General features: G+C 35.3%; 1 protein-coding gene across 1 annotated transcript; it reads right to left on the bottom strand.

The window, feature by feature from the left end:
• Positions 1–931: 931 nt before the first annotated feature.
• On the bottom strand, positions 932–8,796 carry LOC114304446 (long chain acyl-CoA synthetase 4). Its single transcript, XM_082904666.1, is given in 15 exon segments — positions 932–1,230; positions 1,696–1,815; positions 1,955–2,137; positions 3,523–3,662; positions 3,757–4,002; positions 4,385–4,502; positions 4,625–4,696; positions 5,297–5,367; positions 5,855–5,942; positions 6,017–6,160; positions 6,246–6,413; positions 7,174–7,268; positions 7,350–7,389; positions 8,273–8,284; positions 8,779–8,796. Coding segments are annotated over 15 exon segments (1,551 nt in total). The 3' UTR covers positions 932–1,194.
• Between the last annotated feature and the right edge of the window lie 4,853 nt (positions 8,797–13,649).

Below are 13,649 nucleotides of genomic sequence, written 5' to 3'. Positions count from 1 at the left end.
ATTCCAGTAGAAATTGTAATTTAATTTTTTCCCCCACCCATCATTTCTATGTGAGGCATGTTCTCTCTTTAACTCAGCACTTTATAAAAAGGCTTTTTTAAGTTTTCTTTGACACACTACTTTTAAATTAACTTATTGGCTTAAAATAAGTTGATAAATAAATTGTTACTTACAGAAGTTAATTTATTTAGTAATCTCTTATTTAACTTATTAGCTTTTTAACTCTTCTATGCATAAATAGAGGTAAGCATGGTCCGGATTAGACTGGATTGGAGTAAAATCAAGACCAATCTGTTATCTACGGTTCCTGAAAAATTGAAACCAATCCAATCCGTTTAAATCATGGAACCAATCCAAACCAATCCATTTAAATACGGATTGAATAGGTTTAGGACCACAGATTCACATAATTAAATAACAAATATATATATATATATATATAACATTTTAATTTCATAAAAATATAAACATAGCGCTATATTAGTTTCACAATAGAAACATCTATTTCTATAACAATGACATATTGTTCTAGAATTTAAACAACCATAAGAAAACTAGTTTCACCATAAGTATTTAAACCATTACAAATTAAAATTAAAAACTAACAAACAAAAGTAATAAAAGAAGATATTATACAGTTTTAGGTTTGAGTTTAGATTTTATATAAAATAAGAGAAGATACTATGGGGGAGGATGTATAATAAAAATATATACTATTTGTATGCGGTCCGGATTGGTTCCAATCCGGAATCATGGGGTTCAATCCAAAACCAATCCGTGTACTACGAATTTTTAATTCTTCAATCCGGAACCGAACCGCGGATTTAAAAAACCAATCTAAATCTATCGGATTGGACTGGACTAGATCGGATTACGGATTTTACGGATTCCTTGCTCAGCCCTAATAATTAAAGAAAACACAGCTTCGATAGAACTGAACAAGATTTGGTTTTGGCATGCATTAATAGAACTATGAAAGTGAAATTGAATCCAATAAATTAACATGATTGGTGCCACATCGGTTTCCAAGTTTTGTTGATTTGTATAGCACTAATCATCAAGGTTATACAAGTAACCAACAATATATACAGAGAGTGGGATGCCAAAAAGCCAAAACTGGCAATAGCATCGAAGAATGAAGACCCTTTTTTAGGGCTGCTAAAATTTAGAAAACACCATCTTCAGGCAGTTTGCTTACTTTGCACCCTTGTACATGTTGTCAACAATGTTCTGCAATGCAACACAAAGATTTCCCCTTAGTACTGTGCCACCCAAAAAAAAAAAAGAGTACTATAAAGTAGTCATAAACAGAAATGACAAATTAACAAATTCCAAAAAAGTTAATTGGAAATTTAAGTCGACTAAAAGTTCTTGCATGCACTAGTTGCTTGGCAGATGGCAACATGGAGTGAACTAGAAATCTCCAATGTTCAAACACTCATGGCCAAGGGCGGAACCAGGATTTTAACTTGAGGGGGGTCAATTTTTGGCTTTTCTTCTCCACAGATTATTCTAATACAAATTTCTACAATGAAATGATTTCCTCCCGATTCCTCTCAAGTCTCGCCGGAAAAAAATTAGAATTCTAATACACATTTCACATATTTCAAAACATTTTTGGGTCAAAGCATCTAGTCAATGAACATAGTACAATGGCATGCCATGAGATTCCTTGAGAGAATCAAGAAGAGCTACCTGGTAGTATTTGAGCAACTGAGGCCTCTTCTTCTTGAATGTTGGGGTCAGAAGGTCACGCTCCATGTCGAATGGCTCGGGGTCAAGATGAACAGCTTTTATAAATTCAAACCCTTTCAACTGCCAGGCACATCACAAAAGTTTCAGAAATCTTCTGGAAGTAAATAACGTTTTCTTCCCCTCTGCTAACTCAGATTATCATTCAATTATCAAATGGAAGTAGAAATGAGAGGTGGTTGGAAGTGTAAAAGACACAAACCTTCTTTTCCTTTCCAATCCGTGTGAGCTCTACAAGTTCGTTTTGTTTTGCCTTGGGATTTTCACAGAGGGAATTGAAATCCCCAGGTACACCATTTTCTTCAGCCCAACGTTCAAGTACTTGCTTATTTGGGTTTACAACAGCAACAAGGAAAGACTCAAAGCTGTTCCCATATACCCATATCTGAGATTGAAATTCAGACATAATCAAACACAAGAAGATTCTGGAATAAACAAAATGCTCAATCTCCTAGCCCCAAGTACAGGCATAGATTTGACCGTTCATTAATGTTGTGTTTGGTTGGGGGATTTGGGGAGGAATTTGGAAAGGGAAATAAAAAATGTAGGTGAAATGTGAATAAAATATGCCTATATTTCACCTAGTTTCACACACTTTTTCTCTTTCCCTTTCCAAATCCCTCTCCAAATCTCCCAACCAAACACAGCATAAGTCACTCCAAGGATTGTTTCCAACAGGAAAAAGTGCACAAATGTGAGAAATGAGAACATTCTTAGCAGATCCATAAGCATGCACAAAAGCATGAATGAACCAAGTATATAGATATCCTCAAGTTTTAACAAGAAAGAATAAGTTGGATCTCAGGATGCACACATCAAAATCAACCTATGGCAAATATCTTGTGCCTTAAGGGCATGTTTGATTGGGTGGATTAGAGCATGGGATTGAGATTATTAATCCGTGCGCCCAATTATTCTATGTTTGTTTTAACATTTTGGTTTAGGATTATTAATCCAATGGATAATTAATCCAACAAATTTGTAAGATTATTAGTAATGGGGTAGGGGTGGGATTATTAATCCAATTGGATAGTGAATACCACACTAATTTAATAGGATTATTAATACTTCACTATTAATCTTGTGAATCAAACATGACCTAAGTGTAATAAAACAAAAAACAAATCTGATGGGAAAAAAACATGTAAATGCAAACACTAATTTTGTGAGATATAATCAATCATAGAGACCTGTGTCAAGTTTCTTCCAGTGCTTAAAAGCACACAACATGCACAAATTAGTTTAGCAGAAAAGGGATTGAAATTTAAAATAGAACGCACTGGAAATGTGTGTGTGTGTGTGAGAGAGAGAGAGAGAGAGAGAGAGCATATGTAAGGTAATACATAAAAAGAATAACTTTTAACGGTCAAGAGGTTCACACAAACAATATCAGAAACAAAAGAAGACCACATTATAATGTCATAACAGTCAAGAAGTATTGAAACAAGGAAAATGCTATGAATCCAAGTAAATTACCAAATAAATTACCAAAACTCTCACATGGGTGTGGGACCCACACACATGTGATTTGTGTGGGTCCCACACCCATGTGAGAGGTTTGGCAATTTATTTGGTAATTTACTTGGGGTCCCTAGCATAACTTTTAAAACAATATCAGAAACAAATCCATGCTCTCATCACTAGAAGGACATTGTTGGTAATATCTACAACGAATACATTCCATATTTGTTGACAACAATTGGAATGCTCACAGAGACAAAACTGAAACTTATATTCCATTTATATATTTACAATAGTTCAGAGGCATACCGAGTCAATACCAGTAACAGAACCATAAACATTCTCCAAGTTTTCAACTGCAACGTATTCTCCTTGTGACAGCTTAAAAATGTTTTTCTTTCGGTCAATAATTTTCATGCTCCCATTGGGCTGCCACTCACCAACATCCCCTGACACAAACATTGTTAGGGGCAGGGTTGACTAAGAAAGAAAATTATGAGCACTATATCAAATTAATTATGAAAGACACTGTCGTAGACAAACCTGTGTGGAGCCATCCATCAATCAGGACCCCTTTGGTGAGGTCTTCACGTTTGTAGTACCCCGAGAACAAGGTATCGCCCCTTATACATATTTCTCTGCATGGTGTGCTTGAGAGGGCATCATATCCCATTTCAGGAATAGATTCTAGGCACACATCCACATTAGGCACTGGAGGACCAACAGTACCAAGCATACCCAGCTCATTTGGTAGTGAGAGAAATGTTCCCACACAGCTTTCTGTGAGACCTACATCACAGAAAGAAAACAAATTAAAAAAAAAAATTAAGTTTACTGTATGATAATGGATATACAATGGAAGATACCAGTGCTGAATCAGTAGAAGTCTCTATTCATGGGCAGAAACAGGGGGAATATGGCACTGAGGTAATGGATTTAAAGAAATTTCATCAAACTTTCTCAGATGCCTTCAAAGCGAAGTGTAATAGAACTCATTCCCAAGTGGAGTTTAAGCAACAAAGAAACATATATCAGCAAGCTGTCTCAAATAGGCTGATAAGTAACAAAAACCACTTCCAAAGGGAGGAATGAGTGAAATTCAAATGTACATGCTAAAAAGGCAGATAAAATAAGTTAAATTGATATGTACAGATTTAAAAGGACAACATACCATATCCTTGCAGAACATGACAACATGCCACCACCCGTAGAAAAGCTTCTACATGGGTAGCAAGAGGTGCTGCTCCAGATAAAATAAGCCGTACATTTCCGCCTAGCCCATGCTTTACCTGAGAATGGAGTTAAAAGAAATGAAAGCCACATTAAAGATTAAGTTTTGTATATATGGTCCCATGAGAAAGTAAAAGAGGAAAAGAAGAATGAAAAGCTGCTACAAGAATATGTCCACCACCTTATTGAAAACAATTTTGTCACAAAGTGGAGCTGCATCTACATGTTTACTCCCCTTCTTCATGTTATGTAGCTTGCCGCAGCATTTGTTTAAATGCAGATAAAAAAGAGACAGCACAAAATAACAACAAATTAGCTACCTTACAATTAAAGCAAACACTGTAGAAAAATCCAAGTCCCTGTAGATACACATAGGGTAGCCACAGTTTATGTTTCGTACACATGATGCATAAAGGGTTGCGCCCCCTTTTGATTTGTGCCTTTTAATACGAAATCTATCTTATAAAAAAATGCATGATGAATGAGATGACACTTGAAATAGGAAGTATAAAGTACAGAGTTCTGATCTTAAAAGGGTAATTTCAAGGTTATATAAATACAATGAGAAACAGAATTAAGAACAAGAAATTGTTCCAAAGGAAAAAAATGACCAAAATTTTGGAAGAATTGAATATCTAGTCACAAATTTTTGACCAATCAATATATGGTTGCGATGATGTCCTTCAAGAAGTGATGAAAGGTCTTCAGTTGAAAGGGTTAATAAATAAAATAGAATCTTCAAATGAAAATAAATTGATGTGGGCATAAGTGATTCCACAAGATATCCCTATTATTCTTTTCTTTTCTTTTCTTTTTCTTCTTTTACTAGGAGGTTAGAGATGCGGAGTAGAACTTACTATGAGTATGCAAAGTTGAACATAGTATTTTTTAAGAGACCCCCAGATGAGATCTTCTGTTGCAAACCTGAAAATAAGAACCGGAGTTCGAGAATAAAATGCATGAAACTTGAAGTTATGTTTTGCACAGAATGAAATTATGAAAGAACACTATGTGCCTCTGAAATGAGCACCATTGTATTTAAATTTAACTCTGCCCTCATTAACCATTCTGTTTCTTGTGTTCTCTATTCATATTTTAATAGTCCCATGGCAGACCAAAATAAAAAATTATCAAAATTTAACAACTTAAAATACACTGAATTTGTTTCATGCTTTCTAGAGCATAAATGTTTTTGGAATTAAAACAGAACACAAAAATAAATCACTAACATTAAATCTTTTACTGTTTCATATATTAGTTGATTACTGTGTGATGGATCAAAACCACTGCAGTTGATTAAAGCCATTGTGTTTCATTATCCGCTACCGATGAAAGTGTACCTTTTAGGTTCTATTTTGCTCAGAACATGTACCAACTCGCATTTGCATCCATTGAGAAAGAAAAAACTTACCTGCATAAATTCTATCCAGTACTCGGGGAACAGCACAGAAAATAGTAGGTTTCAGCTCACCAATATCTTCAGTCAATAGTTTGACATCCTGAAGATGTAACAAACACCGAATTGTTACATTGAACTCTAATGTGGAAGGAAAAGAATTGGTAGTCATATTACCCCTCGCCAAAATCCTATTGAGCCGCCAATATTGATAAAACACTCTTCAATCACTTGATCAAAGAAATGTGCCAGAGGAAGATATGAAAGATATACATCCTTTTCAGTCAACTGTAAAATTTTCAAATGGATGTGCAAGAAATCCTAAATAAAGCAGAATAATTTAGATTAAATCAAATAAATAGCCTGCCATGTAGATTTATGAATGTAAATTGATTCACATGCTTACCAATTCATGAACGCTCCCTAGCAGGCACCTCACCCCAGCTATAAGAGTAACAATGCTATTATTGGAAATCAGAACGCCCTTTGGGTCACCAGTAGTGCCACTAGTATACATTATTGTACAAATGTCACTTTTCTTTTTTACTGGAGGATCATACTGTTTATCATCTCCCTGCAAAACCGATAGGGTGAAATTCAAATCGAAGTAATAAATAGTCAATGGAAGTATCATCCATACTTAGCCCCCCTTGGGGAAATGGTATCAGATCAATTGGTGATTTATAAAAAATTTCCAATTCAAGAACAGATTTTTTTTAGGGATGCACCACATAATATTTGAAATTAACATTCAGTACTAGAGACAACGTATATATAGCACACATCATTTCAAGTGCAAAATGCCTCAGATTTAACCACAATTTACTTCAGAGCACCATCAGATTTAGTCAATAGTACTCAACCTATCCTATAACCAAATGTAATAGAAGTAACACGATGGAAATAACTGGATCTTAAAGTGAAACATATTTTGACTTTTGACCTTATATCATAACCCTGAACCAATACGACTGCCTGCCTGCAATATGGAAACACACCAATGCCAGTGACCTCTTGTGCCAGCTGTCAACTCCAGCATATCATCTAAGTTATCCTCAAACCACTTTATTATTAGATAAATAAGGATCCATAAAATGCAATAAAGTGGCACAATACAATGATTTTTGTAATACAAAATGTGCAGTACGCCATCCAGCATCCCTGCTTTGAATTCAACAAATTATACACCAATCAAATTCCATTTAAATCATAAAACTGCTAGTTTCTTGAAACAAATTTCACGTGGTACAATAATGGGCATTATTCAAAACCAAAAAATTATTAACAAAACAACCAGATATGAAATGAATAATGGATTAACAGAAGTAGCTTACCAATAACAAAAATTCATCCCAAGCATATATAGCCAAACCAAACTTTTCAACTTCTTCTTTTGGTTCAGGAGTAACCTTGCCAAAGCTCACAATTGCTATATCAAAAAATGAATACAGTATTATTTCTTAATGCCGCATGCAAATGCAAACTGAATATTGTATCAAATACAACTTACTTTTCAAGTATTTCGTTGCACTAGGAAATGTTTTCAGCACCTGAAAAGGCAGAAGAAAAATTAAGACGCGTAATCCAGACATCCTATTATATTTTGTTCTATTGCCACCATCTTAGCACTAAACACAATAAAACTACAACAATAAGTTGGACAAAAATGGACCTTTCAGAGTATTGAATTATAAATGAAGTCACATAGAAGATACACCAAATTTTGGTATCAACTTGAACATATTCATCAAATCAGATCAAGATACATCCACGAATATCTCATAACAACCTTAGTCGGGACACCAATCATAAAATGAAAACCTGTGTACCTCAGGAATCTTTTTCTCTTGATCAACACATAATAACCATATGTAAAACTCCAAAACGAATCAAGTTGATGATGAAAAATAATTAAACCACAGGTGAGAGATTCACTGCTTCATCACTGAGTCTTTAGTTGAGGTTGGGATGGACCAATACCACCAACAGGTGACATATCAAATTTTATGAAATTAAACAAATCTTTTACTACATGGCTTTACTGTTAATTGAATTCCAGCCAATGCATTATGTGGTGTGCATTGCATAAATATTTTGAGTCATCAACAAAACAAAATCCACCACTATAGCAATAGGTATTATGAACATAAATCAACAATTTACCTATCTTTACTTGAGGCAGAATTCTCATTTCCAAAGACAAGCCCAACAACCCCTTGTACATGATTCGGTAAATTAATCACGTGTAAGCATAAGATTAGTAAAATGGCACTTAACATAACAACACATCTGAAAATTGATTCCAAGACATGTATATTATAAACCAAATACACAATAATGAGAAGTTATCAATTGAAAAACTAACTGTGACAAAATCCATATTGAAAGATGACAGTAAACACTACTGAATAGCAAGCTAATGAGAGAAAATACCTCGTACCCAGACTAATGAGAGAAAATTCCTTGTACCCAGACATCAAATCCATCCTTTGATACAAATGGACCACTAAAAGTCAATCAAACCAAAGCTTTCTGAAAAATAACAAAGAAAAAAACCCTCGACAGTGAACAATAACTGACCAAACTAAACAATTTGATCAAAACTACAAAAGTACAGAGATATCATTCTACATTACTAAGAAGGATCACACTACGATATAGTTAGCATTCACATATACACATACATATACATGCACTTGAAGGGTAGAACACGTTACGCACATACGCACTTTATTGGCCTTGTTCAATGCAGTGTATAAAGCTCTGCCGATAGCTTCTTTTATTTTGGAATTGCGTGCCAGAGTGTTTAGTGTTGCTTCCAATTATAGCTTATAAAAAAAAATAGCTTAAAATACTAATTACCGGAATGCTGAGGAAGATGCAATTTTAACTTTTGTTTTTTATTATTAGATTTTAACTTACAAGAAGCTGAACCAAACAGGACCATTATGACCCATCGATTGAATTTTACTGTTTGAAAAAAATATTTACAAACTTACTGATCACTTCTCAGAGTCAATTTTTGATTCTGACATTTACAACCGGCCAACATTCAAAAATACATTCTAAAACAATGTCAGAGCAGTGACTTTCATGAATAACTGGCTAATGTGTGCATATTACTAATATCATTGTCTCCTTGTCACACTTATGCCCAAAACAAGTCTTTTGACTAGTAGTACAATACATATGACATCAAAGCACTGATTGATAGCATATTTTTATATACTATTAAAGAAATTAATTGTCACAATTGATAGTGAAAGGACTTTAGTGAAATTATAAAAAATGCAAGGGCCAGAGTGCAATATTACACACACACACTCTCACAGAGAGAGAGAGAGAGTTAGGAAATGAAAGTTGAAATAGAAATCCTACCTTATCTGACTCCACTATCAATGCAAATCAGCAATTTTATTTTAATTTATTTTCAACACAATAACACAATAGGATGACTACAAGGAAATTTTCATCTCCCATTACCTCCAAAAAATGTTAGCTACTCTGCTTACTCTGCAATTTAAGAAATGTTGATCATGAAACATTTATCTCCCACACACACACACACACGTACACACACACTGAGAGAGAGAGAGTTAAGGAAATGTGGAATGGAAATGTCAATACTTTCCATTTGATACCCAAATTTTGTAAGGCAAAAAGAACCTACCAAAGCAAGAACATGGAGAAAAATGAACTACCTTTCACCATAAAAGCCACTCCCTACATCTCTACATCTCTACCCCAACCTCTACATCTCTGTCTTCCTTCTGTCTTTTTTCCCAAGAGTTACATCTCTGTCTTCTGTCTTTTTTCCCAATGGATCAGCAAGTTGTTTTTTCTCAACCACCACCACGATCCATTATTAAAAAACCCTCAAAATTTTCCCGGATTCTTCGATCAATTTTTGGCAGCTGCGGCGGGAAGTCGGTGGAGAAGACATTAGTTGAGGATGAAAAAGATGGGAATACAGATTATGTTTCTTATTTTTCTTCCTCCGGCTTGGACTCGGATTCAGCTTATTCTTCAGAGGAAAAGGGCAGTAAAAATGGAGAATTGCAAAATGAGTTTCAGATGGTGACAGATGACATTAAGCAAGAACTTCAAGTGGCTGACTTGAAAAGGGAGTTGACAGAAACTACTGAAGAGAAGGAAGCAGAGAAGATGATCAGTGATTTAAAGATGGAAGCTGAAACGTTGAATGGTGAGAATTCAAAGCTTTTACAAGAACTTGTCACCGAATGTAGCCAGCTGAGGGAGAAATTGGGTGAGAGAGAAAGGGAACTTGCGAGTCACACCGAGATGCATGAGACCCATAAGAGTGAAACATCAGCTCGAATGAGGGGTTTAGAACTTGAGCTGGATTCTCTGCGTACCCAGAAAGGAGATGAAGTGAAGTTGCTGATGGAGAATCTCAGCGCGATTGAGGAAGACTACGGCTACTTTGAGAGCCGTGTATATGAAATTATGAACGCGTTTCAAGGTGCAAAGAACAGGGTCAGAGAATTGGAAAAGCAGGTGGACTCTCTGCGGAACCAGAACAGCAATTTGGAAGAGCAGCTAAGAGGTAAAACGCACGAAACTGAGACTGATCAGATGCCAGGGGTCCAAGAAGAAGAAGAAAGGAAGAGCTACGAAGATGAAGATGAAGATGAAGATGATGATTTTGAGTTCCCCACCCCTGCCGATGAGATCATTACTGTTTACCCCATTTTTGGCAGAGATGAGCTCGACGGAGTTCCTGAAGGAACCTCCTGCGTCTCCGGAAGAGTGAAGCAGCCGGTGGCCGGAGGAGGAGTGACGGTGGCGCAGGAGGGAGATCGGAGGCGGTTGTTGAAAATTCGAATTAAATATTACCCACCGATGATTATTTAAGTAAATCGGAAATGGTCTCAAAGCTGTTTTCTGGTAGAAGAACGCCAATCAATAGCAACTTGAGTTTTTTTTTTTTATTATTTATTATTTATTTTTTTATTTTTTATTTATGTCATGTCTATTATTATGATTTTCTTAGTTGATTGTGATATTATGGTAGAATTTTTACCAGTTTGGATTTTGATTTTAAATATAATAATTTTACATTTAGATTCATCTAGATAAAGTAGACTAGAAAAATAAAAAATTGACATAATTTTAAATTAAAAAAATCACTAAAAATAAAAAAATATTAAAATAAAATATAATTTATTTAAAATTTTCCCGACAATTAAAGCTTAATGAGCTTAAAAAATATATTAAAAGCTTAGTTTGTTTATCATTCAAGTCAATTTCAAATGAGATTTAATCAAAAAAAAAAATCACAAATTATGTTAAAATAGTTTGATTTTTTTAAAAAAAGTTCTATAAGACATACAAATTATATCCTTCAATCATGATTGAAACTTTTACGCACTAATTTAAGTAAATATTTCAATAAAATTCTAATGGTAAACTTTTATTCTGTTTGGAAATTGATTGTTGCGCTGTTACGTAATTTAGTGGGCTTTTTGAACTATTTTAAGTTTTTTTTTTAACTTTTAAAATTTATTTAATTTAAATATACCTAAAAAGTAAAAAAAAATATGAACATAATTTTAAAAAATCACTAAATACATTTTTTAAAAATATTTCTTTACAAGTATTGTATTTTTTAAGTCAAATAGTTAAATAGCCAAAAAATCAACTAAAATAATAAAGTTTCCAAACAGGCCATCTAGAATATTAAAGGTAGAACCTAGGCTGAGCAAGGAATCCGTGAAATCCGTAATCCGATCCAGTCCAGTCCAATCCGATAGGTTTGGATTAGTTTTTTGAATCCGTGGTTCGGTTCCGGATTGAAGAATTAAAAATCCGTAGTCCACGGATTGGTTCCGGATTGAACTCCACGGTTTCGGATTGGAACCGATCCGGACCGTATGCAAATAGTCTATATTTTTATTATACATCCTCCCTCATAGTATCTTCTCTTATTCTATATAAATCCTAAACTCAAACTTAAACCCGTATAATATCTTCTTTTATTATTTTTGTTCGTTAGTTTATAGTTTTAATTTATAATGGTCTAAATTTTTATGGTGAAACCAGTTTTCTTATTGTTGTTTAAATTTTAGAACATTATGTTGCTATTATAGAAAAACATGTTGCTATTGTGGAACTAATATAACACTATGTTTATGTTTTTATGAAATTAAAGTGTTATATATATATTTTTTTGTTGTTTAATTATGTGAATCAGTGGTCATAAACCGATCCAATCTGTGTTTAAATGGATTGGTTCGGATTGGTTCCATGATTTAAACGGATTGGATTGGTTCCAATTTTTCAGGAACCGTAGATAACGGATTGGTCCTGGTTTTATCCCAATCCGGTCCAATCCGGACCATGCTCACCCCTAGTAGAACCAACACTAATAGGGTGTTTTGGGCGAGGGGAGATTCTACTCACTTTGTTTGGTTTTAATTTTCAAATTTTATTTTTTGAAAAATTTTAATTTTTTGTTTTTCGTATTTATTGTTTTTACTGAATTTTTTTTAATTTTTTTTTAAAATTCGTATAATATTTGTGAAAAATCTTTAAAAATTTCACTAAATACCAAAAATACAAAAAAAAAAAAAAAGATATGAAAATTCAGAACATTTTTCATATTTTTGTATATTTATTAATTTTTAAAAATATTTTTTCACAAATATTTTACTATTTATATACATCTAAGTAAGGTACATCCAAAAAAGTAAAAAAAAAAAACTTAAAATTTTAAAAATATTCACTAAAAACAAAAAAAAAATATGAAAAATAAAAAACTCAATTTCTAGAAAACTGAAAATAAACACATTTGAGAGGGAAAAATATGGTCCGGATTGGGCCGAGGTAATACCAGGCAAATTGTGGGCCGAACACATTTGGGCCGTGGTATCCCAGGTCCACCCAGAAGTGATTTTTGCTCGGCAATGGCAAGGGCATGTGGAACCGAGCTACTTCACCTTATCGGCGCGGAGGCCGGTCAAGTGAGGGTTCCACGGTTTATGCGTTGCGCGGTTGGAGAGCACACATCCATAGCTCGGCGATAAGGCTCATGCCTGAAGCTCGGCAGGAAGGACTTTGGTTGACCGGTATGACTAATCTCAAGCTTGGCTTCGCCCAAATGCAGTAGAGCATGGCAGGAAAGGAGCTCGGTTGTGGGCGGCACCTGGGCATGAATCGCAGCGTGGCCGTTAATAGCCGAGATGTTGAAGCCCGGCTGCCGAGCTCCCAGAAAAGTGGGCTGGCAGTCGGGTAGGCGATGTTCAACAAGATTTGTGCTGACAGATAGGGTAGCAGAACCACGTGTCGAGAGATTACTAGGAGTAGATTTGGGGCGTAGAAGGTATATAAGCAAGTCTGCGCCCCCCCATGCTGGACACACGGACATTTGGTAAGAGAAATACTTACACTCAACTCTCTCCTCACTCTCTCCATCCTCAGGTGTGTGCTAACTTGATCGTCAGAGGGGTTTTCCGGCCACACATCGCCTGGTAGCTCACCGCTGTTGTGCACGCAGGTGATCGGATAGAAACGGAGCTTGGAAGTAAGGAGTGCGGGCTTGCCTGAATATTTGCTCCCCGCACAAGTGGCGCCGTCTGTGGGAATTCGACAAACAAAACCTTGTCTTCCAGGCTCATCCGATTGCCGTCCATGGCAAACATCGAGGAGATTCCGCTGTCCGCCGTCGATGGAGTTACCCCGGAGTCGGGCAGACGGAGAGAAAGACATCCCACCATCATTCCTCCGATGGCGGACCTGGAGATTTCTCCAGGAGGACATTCAAGAGATGCGCAAGATAAGCGCGGAAGAA

This window comes from Camellia sinensis, chromosome 14 (genome assembly GCF_055761805.1).
Source record: "Camellia sinensis isolate YWXY chromosome 14, ASM5576180v1, whole genome shotgun sequence".
NCBI lineage: Eukaryota > Viridiplantae > Streptophyta > Magnoliopsida > Ericales > Theaceae > Camellia > Camellia sinensis.
This window is presented reverse-complemented; position numbering and strand designations above follow the sequence as displayed.